General features: G+C 48.9%; 1 protein-coding gene across 1 annotated transcript in view; it reads right to left on the bottom strand.

The window, feature by feature from the left end:
* Nucleotides 1-396: 396 nt before the first annotated feature.
* The window catches only part of LOC311248456 (NMDA receptor synaptonuclear signaling and neuronal migration factor-like), a gene marked incomplete at its 5' end in the record, with an annotated part of 64,048 nt that continues 46,579 nt past the window's right edge, over nucleotides 397-17,865 (bottom strand). Inside the window, 2 exon segments of the mRNA XM_084339332.1 lie at nucleotides 397-822; nucleotides 5,316-5,391. Coding sequence (XP_084195458.1) covers nucleotides 725-822; nucleotides 5,316-5,391 — 174 coding nt within the window. The 3' untranslated portion in view covers nucleotides 397-724.

The following is a 17,865-nucleotide window of genomic DNA, read 5'->3' as shown; positions in this document are numbered from 1 at the left end:
ACTCACACGCGCACACACACACCTTTTCACCCCCATGCCTCTGAGTTCAAAGAGCAGACAGGTAGGCTAGGGGCAAACAAAAGAAAAACATCAGAATATCTCTAGTCCTCCTCCCCTCACAGTGGGAGGGGCTATCCTCAGCAGCCATCCTTCTCTGCTTCTCTTCTCTTCTCTTCTCTTCTCTTCTCTTCTCTTCTCTTCTCTTCTCTTCTCTTCTCTTCTCTTCTCTTCTCTTCTCTTCTCTTCTCTTCTTCTCTTCTCTTCTCGTCTCTTCTCTTCTCGGCTACCCTCTGAACTCCAAACCTAACGCTAGTTTTTGTGTCTTCTGACACATTTGGGCTACAGGATGATGGAGTCTCTCCCTCTCCTCCTTCCCTCCCACCATCCCTCTCTCTCTCTCCTTCAGAAGAGAGTGTAAATGGATAGGGAAGTAAAAACAAAAAAAAGGAAACACAGGTCTTCAGACAGCAGCTTAATCTACCGCTGTCCTTCTCTTGACCTCTTCAAAAGAGCGAGGACGGCGTGTAAACCCCCCAGCACTCTGGCCGAACTCAGTCTCCGACTCTCTCATACAGAGCGCTCAAGCCCCCTTTCCCCTCTCCGGTGGGTGGGGGAGGGTGGGTTTGGGGGGGTCGGGGGGCCTCTTTAAACCAATGCCCTGTCACACCGTAGGCTCAGCCGTGAGATATAACCAGCCAAATCAGGCTACCGGAGACGAGCGAGGTCACAAAAGGTCGTCGTAGTCGAGCAGCTTGGAGTGCTGGCGGCTCTTCCACAGGCGGAAGAGGCGGAAGTCGAAGTACATCTCGATCATCTCCTTGCCTGCAGGAGGGAGGAGCAGACGTGGAGGAGCAGCGGTTAGGGCACCTCTAGGGCCAGGATACAGGACACAGCGGGAGACAATGGGCATCGTTTTGTTGACCTTTATACAGGAAATCAAACCCCTAACCCTGGCCGTTTTAGTGCCGTGCTCTCCTGCGCAGGACTGTGACACGTGCCCGGAGCCAGGCGTTTGAGTCCGCCCACTTCCACGTCGACTGATTCTGGTTTTATAGAGTCAGCGACACAATATAGACAATAGTGTTCTCCGCATAGAGATGAGCCTGACAAGCCCTCAATGAGGAGAAAATATCATTTATATAAATAGTAAATAAGACTGGCCCCGGGTTTGACCCCTGCTGCTGTAATTCTGACTGGACATTTGTCGTTTTCACACACACTGTTTTCACACACTTTGCAGGCAGATGTGTCAAAGCCAATATTCATTAACCTTTGCAATAGAAGAGAGTGATCAACTGTGTCAAATGCTTTTTGACACATCTACAAAAAAAGTGAATTTCGTGAGCCAGGCATGCGACAAGTCCGGAGTGCAGCGTAGGGAGGGATATGTTGGTTGATTGATTGATTGAAAAATGTATTAACAGATTGCAGAATGGGTACAATACAGTACGGCTCAATACACACAATTGTTAAGGGGATGCAGACCAGAGAAAGACTTTTGTCTTGTTTACATCAGGGTCCCCCATTTTCAATTCATAACATTTATGACATACATGACATACAGATATACAGTACTGTTACATCCAGACATTTATGACAAGATATACAAATATACAGTACTGTTTATTTACAGACAAAAAGAGAATTATATACATTTGAGGGGGAAGAAACTGTACATTGGAGGGGGTTGGGTAGGGGGGGGGTTTGGACATTTACCGGGGCCAGTTTCGAATTGCAGCCTCCCGTAGGTGCTCTTTGAGAGCGGTTTTGAAGGTGGGTAGGGATTCACATTTTTTTAAGGCTGTGTTTACGTTGTTGTGGTATATTTGCGGAAATGTGTCTAGTCCCTTGTTTGAGCCGAATCTGGGTTGAACATGATTTGTGGAGTTCCCTCTGGTGTTGTGTTTGTGGTATTCACTGACCTTTGGGAAGTATTTGGACATGTACAATATGGGTACCTTAGTGGTGTAGTGAATCTTGTAGACCAGGGCCCCGTTCCCCGTACCTGGATAACTGAGTTAGCCGGATAACTTTCGGTGAAGTCTGACTTAAGCCGGACTTTCCGGCTCCCCGTACCTGGATTGTCCAGATCACCATGACAACAGATCCAAAAGTTTGAGCCTGGTCGAAAGCAGGGTTTAAGTTCAAGTTAGCCGGATCAACCATCGCCACGCCCCCGCAAAGAAGTGACAGCCCGTTTCCTGAAATTATTCCCACAGTCTACGATCTGCATTATACCATTCTGAATTACGTTTTTGTGCTCCATTCTTCCAGAGGGGGCTTTTGAAATGTAAAATAGACCCAAAATGCTGATACTAAATTCACTTTGTCCTAAATAATGCACGTTATATATACCGTGGCGCTCGCTCGGTGCGATGTACACATTTATGTGGTTATTTTAATTGTAACTGGGATTAAGATGTCTGATGAGATGCGCTGTTTGACGGATTTGAGAAATTGAATGAGCCGTTGACGTCACATTAATGAATGAGGATAAAGAAATAAAACTTCATTCAAAATAAAGAATATTCTAAACACGGGTCTCTCGTTCATTAATGTATAAACAATGAATTTATCCCATCTGGCACAGTGGCTCAGCGGTAGTGCTCAAGCCTGCCAACCCAGCGACCGGTGTTCGAAACCCTGTGTTTCCAATATAATTTTTTTGAATATAATATTAATGATTATACGCCAAAGTAGCCTGGTTTTAAGTTAAAATATTATAAATCTACATGCATTGAGGATGTCATTCTTTATATAGCTCTCAACGTGCACCAAATTGAATTATTCCTATATTGCAAAAAGAAGGAAAAGACTAGGGTTTCGAACCCCGGTCGTCTGCGTGAAAGTCAAAAGAACAACCCGTTAGACCACAGTGGAGATAAGTAAAAGATCGACCACACATCAATCAATGGGTAAGAGAGCCGTATCGTAATTCTGTATAACAGTTTAACTAATTATTTTCGCTAGCAAGATCTCATTTGATTATTCAATCCAGCAGGCAAGTTTAAAGAAATATAATCTGATTGATTGAGGTAATGAGGGACTTAAAATTAGCCTATAGATAACGCATTTAACTTGTCGGCGAGGCGATTGAGCCGTATTGCAATCTGTCAATAAAGTTTTAAATCAATTAATCAATCAATGCCGTTAGAGAATCAGGATCTCTGCCATCGATACGTGCTGGCTTTTCAACTGAAGCGGCCGCGCGCATTTAGCCTGGGTCTCAAGTCTGAATCGAGTTAACGAGACTGAATCCACCTTCGAGGAACAGGAAAATCCCGGCTTCAAACATCGGGTTAACTGAATCTGGATAATGACATCTTGATCGACTTAGTTGAACCAGGTACGGGGAACGGGGCCCAGGCCTGGTCTCTAGCGACTGGTTAGGGAAAATCAAATCCCCCTCAGACCAAAGATGGAAACGAGTTGACCATTCTGTCTGATATCAGGCAAACTGTGACGGTAGGCCTACACAGTGCAACACTATGATTGAAATATAATCTTAAGTGTTGGAGCCACGTTTCGATCTCTTTCCTCTCTGGGGGATTTCTGTGAAACAACAGTATAGAGCAGGGGTCAGCAACCTTTTTGACATGGAGTGCCTGTTTGAAATATAGTTGTAACTAGTGTGCCTCAACAATATTCCATGCATCGTAATTTTTTTTCTCATAATCAGGTATTTTTAACGATAATTTTTACATTATTACATCATTATTGTTATTGTTATTATTAACAATATTATTATGATGGTTGTATCAACCCTAAATCTGAGTTGGGGGGGGGGGGGATGCAATGCAGACAAACAGCTGCATACAGTGCGACCATTTCACTCACATTTGCCCATTCATTTTTTGGACACATCACACACCATCGGTGTGTGTACTGTACGTGTGCTGTCATAGCTCCACCTACAGGCCTAATGGAGAACACCAGGAGAACACCAGGATGTGAATGGAGGGTGAATGTGAGGTATATCGTGTAAATAAGTTTTGATTGATCGCAAGACTACACTGTAAAAAAAAAAAAAAATAAGTTACCAGAACTTCAAAATATTGAGTTCAGTTACTGTGCATTAAGGTTTTCAGTTTTCAATCCATAATAAGTTAACAGAAAAATAAGTACACAACCACATTATTTCAACCTAATAAAACTATGTTTATTGTCATTGTTTTAAGAACACAAGTTGACTTGGTAATACTCACATTTTGAGTAAAAAAAATGGCTTTTAACATGTGCAATGTTCAATGAAATAGAAAAATAAATAATACAATTTGTTGATTAATCCCACTGGTCACAACGGTGACCGTAATAATGTTTTTGTTATAAGGATCTGCAAATGTTACTGAATGATGTAGCAATGTATTTCCAGCTAAATTGAAATAATAAACAAATAAAGGGTCTCAATTAAATATGTGGCAGTAAAAAGAACCTGTGGGAGGATTTCAACAAGATAAATGCGACAACAGTGCAAAATATTTCACTATAATATTAAAAAAAAAAAAAAAAAAAATTACAATTACAATTTTTTTAATTTTTTTATTGTGCCTAGGGTTGCCTACCCCTGGTATAGAGACAGAGAGAAGATGGCGACGTGGAGAGAAGTGTTGTGGGTCAATAGAGAAGGGGGAAAAAACACACAGCTGAGGCAAGGAGATTTTAATTGGAAAATAATTAGCATGACATCAATACGCGTCAGCAAGATGACAGATGTGCATCCAGAGCTCACAGGCTTCTCACATGTATGTTCGCGCCTCCGGTCCCATAATGTGTTTTCTTCATCGGCGTCAGGCTTGCTAGGCTTGATTAATGTGCACCATTAACATTCAGTGGGAATGTTATGAAGGCAGATAGCAGAAAACCAATAAATATGGCCCTTGTCTGTGTGCGTGCGTGCTAGGGCTGCACGATTCTTGCTCAAATGTGAATCACGATTTTTCTCTCTAAGAATTGAGATCATGATTCTCTCACACGATTCTTATCTTTTCAATAGAATCATTTATTGCACTCTTTCTTAAACAGACAACATAACATAATTATAACAAAGTGCTTAACTTAAACTTAAACATAACATATATGAAAGTGCTTGACTTAAACTTAAAAGTCTCTTGTAACATACAAAATAACTCAAGTCAGAATCGTCATCATTTAAAAAAGTTAAGTAAAAAGTAAAGACATTTTTAAATGTAAATAAATCGTCATAATTTAGAAATGAGATTGCATAGGTCTATGAATCGAGATCGCGATTTTTCCCCCCCATTAATGGCGCAGCCCTAGTGCGTGCCTCCGTGCCTCTCTGTGTGTGTCGCACTCACCCTCGGCTGACAGCTCCAGTGGGGACCTGAAGTCGACGGAGTAGGGTCTCATCAGCCTCTTGAGATTCTGAATCAGCTGTGGAGGGAAAGAGAGAGAGAGAGAGAGAGAGAGAGAGAGAGAGAGAGAGAGAGAGAGAGAGAGAGAGAGAGAGAGAGAGAGAGAGAGAGAGAGAGAGAGAGAGAGAGGGTCCTGTTTGCAAATGTCAATTGGGCAAAACAAACAAGGTAGAAAGGTATGATTGATTTCAACTCATGAAAGCACTGCTCTGCGGAGCTCCAGTCTCAGTCTCGGTGGAGCGTCTGCACCAGATGGTTTGAGACCTCCCATAAGTCACTAACCACAAACGCTTCACGAGACATGAAAGGGACGGGGCTCGTTTCAATGGACAACGATGGAAATGCATGTTTTTAACCCTTTCACTACCACACTACCAAATGGAACCCTAGGACCCCTTCTCTTCTCCCTCTACACTAAGGTAACATTATCACGTCTCATGGCTTCTCGTATCATTGTTATGCCGATGATACTCAAGTCTTCCTCTCCTTCCCTCCCTCAGATATCCGCGTCTCTGAGCGGATCTCGGCCTGTCTGTCCGACATCTCCGCCTGGATGACGACCAACCACCTCAAACTGAACCTAAGATAAACAGAATTGCTCCACCTGTTGGCCAAATCCTCCCCCCTGACCAGACCTTTCCATCACAGTCGAGAATGCAGCTGTGACCGCGTCCCCGACCGCCAAGAACCTTGGTGTTGTCCTCGACGACCAGTTGAACTTCTCTGCTCACATCGCAGCGAAAACCAGAACCTGCAGATTCCTCCTTAGCAACGTCAGAAGGATCGGCCCCTTCCTGACAAAAGAAGCCACCCAACTCCTCGTCCAATCAACAGTCATCTCCCGCCTCGACTACTGCAACGCACTGCTTGCTGGCCTCCCGGCCACCGCCACCAAGCCTCTTCAACTTATTCAGAACGCAGCGGCCCGCCTGATCTCAAACCTACCGAAGTCGGCCCGTGTCACCCCACTTATTTTTTTTTATCCACTTTTTCTCCTTATTTTAAAATGTTCTCCCATCCCAATTTTGTGTTTCCAATTCTCCCCTCCCCTGTCTTGAACGTTGCTCGCATATGCCCCCCACTGGTCAGTTGTAGGGAGGATAGAAGCCTTGCATCACGAGGAGGCAGCTTGTCACATCTTTTCACCTGCCAGCGCGGACTCTCATTGGTGAGGTGTAACGTGTGGGAGGCTCACACTATCCCCGCCATTTCCTGTCTCTGCTGTGCAGGCGTCCCCCAACCGACCTGTAGGAGTCACTGTCCACAACGTCCAGATTACCAGCCATCGACTTCCACCCGCTAATTCTGCCAATTGAATTAGTATGAGGGCTGGCCCAAGCCGGAGGCAACGCCGACAGCCGGAGTTGAACCCGGGTTCTCTTGCGTTGGTAATGAGCGCAATGTCAGCTGCGCCACCCAGCCGCCTTATGTCACCCCACTTCTTAGGGACCTGCACTGGCTCCCCATTGCCGCACGAATCCGCTTCAAGGCCCTCGACCTGGCATACCGTGCGGCAAAAGGAACCACTCCTGCCTGTAGTTAGAGACCTCCTGGTCTCTAACTACACACCCTCAAGACCCCTACGCTCTGCATCTTCTGGCCGCCTCAGACCTACTCCTATCCGAGCTCCGGGAGGGTCATCAAAGAGAAGTTGTCTATTCTCAGTCCTTGCCCCACAATGGTGGAATGAACTACCCACCCCAGTTAGGACAGCTGAAACCCGTCCAATCTTTCGCCGTCAACTAAAGACGCACTTCTTCAACCATTACCTGAAATAATTTTTTTTAATAATAATTCAAATCTAACCCTAACTAACCTTACTGTCATGCACTTGTCCTAATAAACTAACCTACACTGTAGCACTCAACACTTTGATGAATATTGTTACTCAGCTGATACTTGTTGTGCCATTCCTGATGACTTGTCGTACAGAACTTGTAAGTCACTTTGGATAAAAGCGTCAGCTAAATGACTAAATGTAAATGGTTAACCCTTTCACTGCTACAATACAGAAGGTTAAAACCCTTTCACTGCCACATGACAAAGGGGTGTTGTTATGGTTTGTAACCGACCCCAATCGCACAACACAAGACAGGTATGAGAGTAAGCCAAGAACGGGCATTTATTGAAAACACTCAGAAAAAACGGCACTGTCCCTTTAAGGGAGAACACCAATACTGGATAAACAAGAAAAGGGAAAAGGCCCAGTGCCTTTAAGAGGCGAGCTGGCTAAGGGGAAGGCAAGGGAAGGCTAAAGGGAACAGGGCCGGGGCAAGGGAAGGCAGGAACAGGGAGGACTAGGAGGACTGGACAGGGAGGACTAGGAGGAACTAGAGAGGGGAGACAGGGACAGAGGCCCGCGGAGGCGGGCTGGGGACAGGGAGGACTGGGAGGACTAGAGTGGGGAAAACAGGGACAAAGGCCCGCGGAGGCGGGCTGGGGAGAGGGAGGACTGGAAGGACTAGATAGGGAGGACTACTGGGACAGAGAAAACAGGGTGAGGCCTTGGAACAGGGCGAGGGCTGGAGCTGCATACTGGGACAGAGAAAACAGGGTAAGGCCTAGGAACAAGCATTAAAGAATGTTGCTGCTCTGCAGCTTCTCCCGGGATGGTTAGTCTGGGGAAGCAGGTGGGTACATCAGAGCCGCTCTGCAGACTTCTCTCGGCAGATCTCCGAGGTGGGTAAACGGGAACCGAGAGGGAGAGAGGGAGTGGATTAGCTCAGAGTAGAATGGGGAACAGAGCAGGTGAAGGAGCGGTGACTAGTCCCAAAAACAGAGTAATCAAAGTGACAGAATCTTCGGTGTATATACACACTGTGAGTAACGTCCCAAAATACAAAACCAAGTGAATAATATCTTCGGTGTGTAAACACACAGTGAGCGATGGTAAGGCCAAAATATTATCCCAATGAAACAATCCAAAAGGCTGAACGCTGGGTGAGTGACTGTCTGATAAAAAGCAGGAATCTTCAGTGTTAAATAAACACACGAAAAACGGAATAGGATCAAAGACAGTCATAAAAACTCACCCAGGCGCTGTGCGTAAAGAGCGTTGGAACAAAACGGAGCGAGCGCGTCGCCACTGGAAACGGGTGTCCAAGCGGAGGTCTGAGTGGTGCGCGACTGCTTGGAGTAAGCGCCGGTACGGAGGGCGCATCTGGCGCGGAGGTCTGAGTGGTGCGCGACTGCTTGGAGAGCGCGCCGGTACGGAGGGCGCATCTGCTGCGTGGAGGTCTGGATGCGCGCCTGGAGTGAAGAGCGCTTCTGCTGCGTGGAGGTCTGGATGCGCGCCTGGAGTGAAGAGCGCATCTGCTGCGTGGAGGTCTGGATGCGCGCCTGGAGTGAAGAGCGCATCTGCTGCGTGGAGGTCTGGATGCGCGCCTGGAGTGAAGAGCGCATCTGCTGCGTGGAGGTCTGGATGCGCGCCTGGAGTGAAGAGCGCATCTGCTGCGTGGAGGTCTGGATGCGCGCCTAGAGTGAAGAGCGCATCTGCTGCGTGGAGGTCTGGATGCGCGACTGCTTGGAGTGCGCGCCGGTACGGAGGACGCATCTGGAGTGCGTCTGCGCGGAAGAGCGCGCCAGGCTCGGAGGTCTGGATGGTCGTCTGGGCGTCTGCTGCGCGGAGGTCTGGATGCGCGCCAGGACGTCTGCTGCGCGGAGGTCTGAAGTGGATCACTGGGATACCTCCCGTGGAAGCTTAGAGAGCCGCAGTCCAGTGTCTCCCTCAGGCAACGGCGACAGGAGGCGAAGGCTGGAGCACATCTCACGCCGGAGATAAAAACAGCATAAACAGACAGAGGACCTCCCGAAGGAGTCTAGGTGAAAGAGAATATGATACGGAAGTATACGGCATGTTACGGCACGACCCGACGAGGGACAGAGGGGAAGAGCCAGGTACTTAAAGCCCAAAGGGGTGCTAATTAGAATACACATCAGGTGCGGGAGGTAATTGATAATCGAACTAGAAGTGTGAGTTCGGCACCAGACCAATCAAACACATAATGACAGGTAGTACAAGGGTGTGGCTGCTGAGAGCAAACGAGAGTAACGAACGCGAGGGTGGGGGCTAGTGAGGTGAGTGCAATTGATTAACAGAAAACTAAGGAAAGAGCGAGTAGGCTTAAAGGAACAGAGCGAGTAGGTGAGCAGCGGACAAAACCTCACAGTACCCCCCCCTCCACGGGAGCCACCCGGCGACCCAAAAATACAGACAGAGAGGCAGGGGACAAAACAAGGCAACAAACAAAAAGTACTGGGCCAAGCCAGCAGGGGAAGCCACAACAAAAGTGGGGCTAGCAAAAGAACAGGGTAGCTGAGGGTTAAGTAGGGTAGCCGAGGGGTAACCAGAGGAGCTGAGGGGTAACAATGGTAGCTGAGGGGTAACCAGAGGAGCTGAGGGGTAACCATGGTAGCTGAGGGGTAAGTAGGGTAGCTGAGGGGTAACCAGAGGAGCTGAGTGGTAACTAAGAGGAGCACCGGGAAAAGGGCTAGCAGAGGGAAGGTTAGCTGCCAGGGCACTGATAGCTACAGGGCCTATGCTAGCTGTACTGCTACATCAACATAGAGGCTGCGCTAGCTGCCGGAGCTAGGCTAGCAGAGGGAAAGGGTAGCTGCCAGGGCACTGATAGGTACAGGGCCTACGCTAGCTGTACTGCTACATCAACATAGAGGCTGCGCTAGCTGCCGGAGCTAGGCTAGCAAAGGGAAAGGGTAGCTGCCAGGGCACTGATAGCTACAGGGCCTATGCTAGCTGTACTGCTACATTAACATAGAGGCTGCGCTAGCTGCCGGAGCTAGGCTGGCAGACAGGGCTGGACCAGCATGAGAGAACAAGCTAGCTGGAAGGACAGTCCTAGCTGTGGGGAACTGACCTTGCTAGCTGAAGGGGCAGTCCTAGCAGTGTGAGAAAACTGACCTTGCTAGCTTAAAGGGCAGTCCTAGCAGTGGGGAAAACTGACATTGCTAGCTGAAAGGGCAGTCCTAGCAGTGGGATAAACTGACCTTGCTAGCTGAAAAGGCAGTCCTAGCAGTGGGATAAACTGACCTTGCTAGCTGAAAAGGCAGTCCTAGCAGTGGGAAAAAACTGACCTTGCTAGCTGAAAGGGCAGTCCTAGCAGTGGGAAAGCTACACAAAAAGTGGAGGCCATGCTGAGGGACTGGGTTAGCTGCCTGGGCATAGCTAGCTACAGGGCCTATGCCAGCAGCAAGGGCTGCATTAACATAGAGGCTGTGCTAGCAGCCGGGGCTAAGCTAGCAGACTGGGGCCCTGCTGAGGGACTGGGTTAGCTGCGTGGGCATAGCTAGCTACAGGGCCTATGCCAGCAGCAAGGGCTGCATTAACATAGAGGCTGTGCTAGCAGCCGGGGCTAAGCTAGCAGACAGGGGCCCTGCTGAGGGACAGGGTTAGCTGCCTGGGCATGGCTAGCTACATGGCCTATGCCAGCAGCAAGGGCTGCATTAACATAGAGGCTGTGCTAGCAGCCGGGGCAAAGCTAGCAGACAGGGGCCATGCTGGTAGTAGAGGCCTAACAAGCTGCAGGGGAGCCAACGAGGCTAACAGGGAAGCAAACAGGGGAGTCAACAGGCTAACAGGGGAGCTAAACAGGGCTAACAGGGAAGCTAACAGGGCTAACAGGGGAGCTAACAGGGGAACTAGAGGGAAAAAGAAAAAAAAAAGGCAAACTCAACATACACCGTCTGTGCTGGCTGGGGTCGTCGATTTGGTCGGGTCGTACTGTTATGGTTTGTAACCGACCCCAATCGCACAACACAAGACAGGTATGAGAGTAAGCCAAGAACGGGCATTTATTGAAAACACTCAGAAAAAACGGCACTGTCCCTTTAAGGGAGAACACCAATACTGGATAAACAAGAAAAGGGAAAAGGCCCAGTGCCTTTAAGAGGCGAGCTGGCTAAGGGGAAGGCAAGGGAAGGCTAAAGGGAACAGGGCCGGGGCAAGGGAAGGCAGGAACAGGGAGGACTAGGAGGACTGGACAGGGAGGACTAGGAGGAACTAGAGAGGGGAGACAGGGACAGAGGCCCGCGGAGGCGGGCTGGGGACAGGGAGGACTGGGAGGACTAGAGTGGGGAAAACAGGGACAAAGGCCCGCGGAGGCGGGCTGGGGAAAGGGAGGACTGGAAGGACTAGATAGGGAGGACTACTGGGACAGAGAAAACAGGGTGAGGCCTTGGAACAGGGCGAGGGCTGGAGCTGCATACTGGGACAGAGAAAACAGGGTAAGGCCTAGGAACAAGCATCAAAGAATGTTGCTGCTCTGCAGCTTCTCCCGGGATGGTTAGTCTGGGGAAGCAGGTGGGTACATCAGAGCCGCTCTGCAGACTTCTCTCGGCAGATCTCCGAGGTGGGTAAACGGGAACCGAGAGGGAGAGAGGGAGTGGATTAGCTCAGAGTAGAATGGGGAACAGAGCAGGTGAAGGAGCGGTGACTAGTCCCAAAAACAGAGTAATCAAAGTGACAGAATCTTCGGTGTATATACACACTGTGAGTAACGTCCCAAAATACAAAACCAAGTGAATAATATCTTCGGTGTGTAAACACACAGTGAGCGATGGTAAGGCCAAAATATTATCCCAATGAAACAATCCAAAAGGCTGAACGCTGGGTGAGTGACTGTCTGATAAAAAGCAGGAATCTTCAGTGTTAAATAAACACACGAAAAACGGAATAGGATCAAAGACAGTCATAAAAACTCACCCAGGCGCTGTGCGTAAAGAGCGTTGGAACAAAACGGAGCGAGCGCGTCGCCACTGGAAACCGGTGTCCAAGCGGAGGTCTGAGTGGTGCGCGACTGCTTGGAGTAAGCGCCGGTACGGAGGGCGCATCTGGCGCGGAGGTCTGAGTGGTGCGCGACTGCTTGGAGAGCGCGCCGGTACGGAGGGCGCATCTGCTGCGTGGAGGTCTGGATGCGCGCCTGGAGTGAAGAGCGCATCTGCTGCGTGGAGGTCTGGATGCGCGCCTGGAGTGAAGCGCGCATCTGCTGCGTGGAGGTCTGGATGCGCGCCTGGAGTGAAGAGCGCATCTGCTGCGTGGAGGTCTGGATGCGCGCCTGGAGTGAAGAGCGCATCTGCTGCGTGGAGGTCTGGATGCGCGCCTGGAGTGAAGAGCGCATCTGCTGCGTGGAGGTCTGGATGCGCGACTGCTTGGAGTGCGCGCCGGTACGGAGGACGCATCTGGAGTGCGTCTGCGCGGAAGAGCGCGCCAGGCTCGGAGGTCTGGATGGTCGTCTGGGCGTCTGCTGCGCGGAGGTCTGGATGCGCGCCAGGACGTCTGCTGCGCGGAGGTCTGAAGTGGATCACTGGGATACCTCCCGTGGAAGCTTAGAGAGCCGCAGTCCAGTGTCTCCCTCAGGCAACGGCGACAGGAGGCGAAGGCTGGAGCACATCTCACGCCGGAGATAAAAACAGCATAAACAGACAGAGGACCTCCCGAAGGAGTCTAGGTGAAAGAGAATATGATACGGAAGTATACGGCATGTTACGGCACGACCCGACGAGGGACAGAGGGGAAGAGCCAGGTACTTAAAGCCCAAAGGGGTGCTAATTAGAATACACATCAGGTGCGGGAGGTAATTGATAATCGAACTAGAAGTGTGAGTTCGGCACCAGACCAATCAAACACATAATGACAGGTAGTACAAGGGTGTGGCTGCTGAGAGCAAACGAGAGTAACGAACGCGAGGGTGGGGGCTAGTGAGGTGAGTGCAATTGATTAACAGAAAACTAAGGAAAGAGCGAGTAGGCTTAAAGGAACAGAGCGAGTAGGTGAGCAGCGGACAAAACCTCACAGGTGTAGTGTGGTAGTGAAAGTGTTAACCTTCTGTAGTGTGGTAGTGAAAGGGTTAACCTTCTGTAGTGTGGCAGTGAAAGGGTTAACCTTCTTTTTTTTTGTTTTTATTTTTTTATTATTTTTTAAACAAACATATAAACAAACATGACAACACACGATAAGATATACAAGCATTAATTACAGTGCATATCCAATGAAATTACCATTTAGTCAAATGTCTTATACAGGATATACCCCTAATACCTGTTATCTAAAAACCTACACACATATGCTCTACATATTAACCTTCTGTAGTGTGGCAGTGAAAGGGCTAATGCATAGTTATAGTATAGTTATACGTTTACGATTGGCATGTCCAATCAGGGACCAGAGAACGAACCTGTGTAGTATCGCCCTATTGTCTTCAAGAGATGTAACTTCATATTGAATATTTATTTCAATGGACAATTATGGAAATTAATTCAAATAAAATACTTCGTCGTTGACCAATTTGAGTAAATATTCTAGTCTAGTCTATGTGCAAAGTTTCAGCAATATCAGCCTTGTAGTTTGCGAGATTTCCTGCGGACACACAGACATGCAGACATACTGGACCGATTACATGATCTCCCCCAGACGTGCCGTTAAATAGCATGCATAGGGGACTGAAACCCCCTTTTTTTTGACCCACTTTTTCTCCTCCTTTTTTCTGTGATTTTTCTCCCATCCCAATTTCCTCTCGTGCCAATTCTCCCTCCCCTGTCCTGATCGTTGCTCGCATGTGCCCCCCACTGGCCGGTCGTAGGGAGGATAGAAGCCCATCACATGTACCCTCCGATACATGTGGAGGCAGCCAGTCACATCTTTTCACCTGCCAGCGCGGACTCTCATTTGGCGAGGAGTAACGTGTGGGAGGCTCACACTGGCCCCGCCATTTTCCTGTCTTTGCTGTGCAGGCGCCCTGACCGACCTGTAGGAGTCGCTGTTTACAACGTCCAGATTACCACCCTTCGACTCTCCTCCCGCTAACTCTGCCAATTGAGTCAGTATGACGGCCGGCCCAAGCCGGAGGCAACGCTGACAGCCGGATTCGAGACCGGTGTCTCTTGCGTTGGTGACGAGCGCAATGTCCGCTGCGCCACCCAGCAGCCATGGGGACTGAACCCCTTATGGCAGAATGTGTAGAGACTGTCAGAGTGTATTCACTGAACTCAACCCCCCTGGAGGAGGGTGGCACAACAAAGTATTAATGTGTGTGTGTGTGTGTGTGTGTGTGTGTGTGTGTGTGTGTGTGTGTGTGTGTGTGTGTGTGTGTGTGTGTGTGTGTGTGTGTGTGTGTGTGTGTGCGTGCGTGCGTGCGTGCGTGCGTGCGTGCGTGCGTGCGTGCGTGTGTGTGTGTGTGTGTGTGTGCGTGCCGGTGTGATCCATCGGTGCATCTGAAAGCAGGGTACATTACACTCCCTTATCCCTTCTCCCCCATTTCTCCACCTTCAAGTCAAGTCAAATCAAGAGTTTTATTTGTCACGGCATACAAGCATACAGTGAAATGCGGGTGGTCATGCCCGCAGAGTTTGTGCAATAATACAAGTAATAGGAATAAGACATTTGTGCAATAATACAAGTAATAAGAATAAGACATAACAGGTATAATGTACATACAGTTTACAAAAGCATGGTACGACATGCTAAGGTCCTGCGATAGTGCAATACAATGTTAATTACGGATGAGGCACTGGGTCTTATGTACACTACTATACAATACTATACTATACAATCTACAGTTATACTTATATCCTTATGCTATCTTGCTATATCCATCTATTTACAAGAACCACTCCCGTTCTTTTTTTTGTGTAAAGTGACCGTTGAGTGTGAGCGTGTGCAGCATGTGTGTGTGTGTTCGTGCTAAAGTGACTGTTAGTGTGTGAGCGTATACAGTATGTGTGTTGTGTGTGTGTTGTGTGTGTGCTCATGTGTGCTTGTGTGTGGAGAGTTCAGTGTTCAAGACTCTGATGGCCTGGGGGAAGAAGCTGAGCCGAAGTCTCTCTGTCCTAGTTGCTGGTGTTCGCAGGCGTTTGGCTGACTGCAGCAGCTTGAACAGGCTGTTGTTGGGGTGGTGAGAGTCTTTCATTATCCTGCAGGCTCTGGATTTGCACCTCTTGTTATATAAGACCTGCAGGGGTGGTAGTGCAATACCCGTAGTACGCTCAGCTGAGCGCACCACTCTCTGTAGGGCCTTCTTGTCCTGTGCCGTGCTGTTTCCATACCAGGCAGTGATGTTTCCAGTCAAGATGCTCTGTACAGCTCCGGAGTAGAAGGACTGGAGTATCTTCCCCGATACTCTGAACTTCCTTAACTGTCTCAAGTGGTAGAGGCGCTGCTTCGCCTTCTTTACGACTATGTGTGTTGTCCATGTCAGGTCCTCTGAGATGTGGACCCCCAGGTACTTGAAGCTGCTCACCCTGTCCACGGTAGCCCTGTTTATCCACAGTGGCGTGTGTGTCCCCTGCTGTCTCCTCCTAAAATCCACAATCAGCTCCTTGGTTTCACCAATGTTCAGGAGCAGGCTGTTGTCCTGACACCAGCGTTCCAGTACCTCAACCTCCTCCCGGTAGGCCTTCTCGTCGTTGTCAGAGATCAGCCCCACCACCACTGTGTCGTCCGCAAACTTCATTATGGAGTTGGAGCTGAACTTGGCCACACAATCATGTGTGTATAGTGAATACAGCAGGGGGCTCAGAACACAGCCCTGGGGGGACCCGATACTCAGGGTGATGGTGTTGGAGGTCTGACCCCCCACCCTGACCGCCTGGGGCCTTTCACTCAGAAAGTCCAGTACCCAGGCGCTCAGAGCGGGGCTCAGACCCAGCTCGATCAGCTTGTCCACCAGTCTGGTGGGGACTATGGTGTTGAACGCTGAGCTGTAGTCAATGAACAACAGTCTCACATAGCCCCCCTTCTGGCGGTCTAGGTGAGAGAGGGTGTTGTGTAGTACCTGAGAGACCGCATCGTCAGTGGACCTGTTTGCCCTGTATGCAAATTGCAAAGGGTCCATGTTACTAGGGAGGGAGGCACAAATGTAATCCTTAACCAGCCTCTCAAAACATTCCATGGCCACAGAGGTGAGTGCCACCGGTCTGTAGTCATTAAGTCCTGCTGGGGAGGATTTTTTGGTACCGGGATTATAGTGGACACCTTGAAGCAGGCAGGGACCACTTCAACAACAACAACAGTGTCAACCCCGGACCCAGCCACGTCAGGACCCCCGTCAGGACGCGAACACAGACGCGACGACTGGGTCTGGCTCTACAGGATGCAACAATGGCTTCGGGTGCCGATGCCGGAGCAATCAACACACCCGGCGCCGCCGCAGAGGAACACACGGGAGGACGAGACGTCTCCACAGCAGGGAGCCGGCGGGATGGAATAAACACAGCCCCTGGCCCATGCCCCCTCCCCACGGAATTCCACCACCAGGCGACGCCAGCAGATGAACATGACAAAGAATCTCACCCACCCCCCCCTCCCACACACGGACCAAATAATAACAACACAGCCCCACCCCCCTCCCATTGCGGGACACCCACCTTGATCAAAGGATCCCCCACCCCCCCTCCGGACATCACAGAGCCCCCCCCCCTTCCCACAGAAGAAGAATCCTACCTTTATCTCAAGGATATTGACATCACAGCAGATAAAAACGGACTACATATCTTTCATCTTAATGTAAATAGCCTCAGGCACAAACTGGCAGAAATAAGGCAACATTTCAGTAGCGGAAAGGTAAACATACTATGTTTCTCAGAAACTAAACTGGACTTATCAGTAACAGACCCGGAAATTGAATTAGAGAACTATTCTTTAGTCCGCAATGACAGGAACAGGCATGGAGGAGGTGTCTGTATGTACATTCATAAAGACACTACATTTATTAACCGTACAGACCTAGATCATGAGGCTATTGAAACAGTTTTTGTAGAAATTCTATTTGAAAGGGCTAAATCTGTTCTAGTCGGCACAATTTACAGACCGCCAGACCAAAATGGCTTTTATGATGTGTTGGATGCGTGCTTAGCTGGAGTTGAGGATACAGAAATGATTCTTATTGGGGATTGGAACACGGATATGCAACAAAAAGATGCACCCGTCTTCAAATCCTACAATAGGTTTTGTGATCTGCACGGCCTCAGCCAACTAATCACACAACCCACACGTGTGTGTGAGTCAACTCAGACTACCATTGACCTCATCCTGACCTCTGACAAGTCCAAGATCGCCAATAAAGGGGTTATAGCATGCGGGTTAAGTGATCATTATATGATATTCTGTACACGCAAAAAGCTAAAACAAAAGGCTGGCTGTCACAAAACAGTCACATCTAGAGACCTCAAAACCTACTCTAGCGAGGCCTTTAACCTTGAACTGGAGAGTCTGGACTGGTCAGATGAGCTCAATGGTACACTGGTTGAAGAAACATGGCTTGGCTTCAAAACCAAATTTTCAACGATACTAAACAACATGGCCCCCATAAGAACCACCAGGGTAAAAAATCGCGCTGAGCCGTGGATGCACGCTGAAATACTGACCGCTATGAAAACCAGAGACAAAAAATGCTCAGAGTTTCGTAAAAGTCAGTCAAAGCTTACCATAAGCACGAGCAGTGAACTCCAAGCCCACGTGACTGAACTCAAACTGGAAAGAAAC

The sequence above is a fragment of the Notolepis coatsorum genome (assembly GCF_963971535.1).
Source record: "Notolepis coatsorum genome assembly, contig: SCAFFOLD_246, whole genome shotgun sequence".
Lineage (NCBI taxonomy): Eukaryota > Metazoa > Chordata > Actinopteri > Aulopiformes > Paralepididae > Notolepis > Notolepis coatsorum.
The sequence above is the reverse complement of the archived record's forward strand: the minus strand, read 5'-3'. Positions and strand labels throughout refer to the sequence as shown.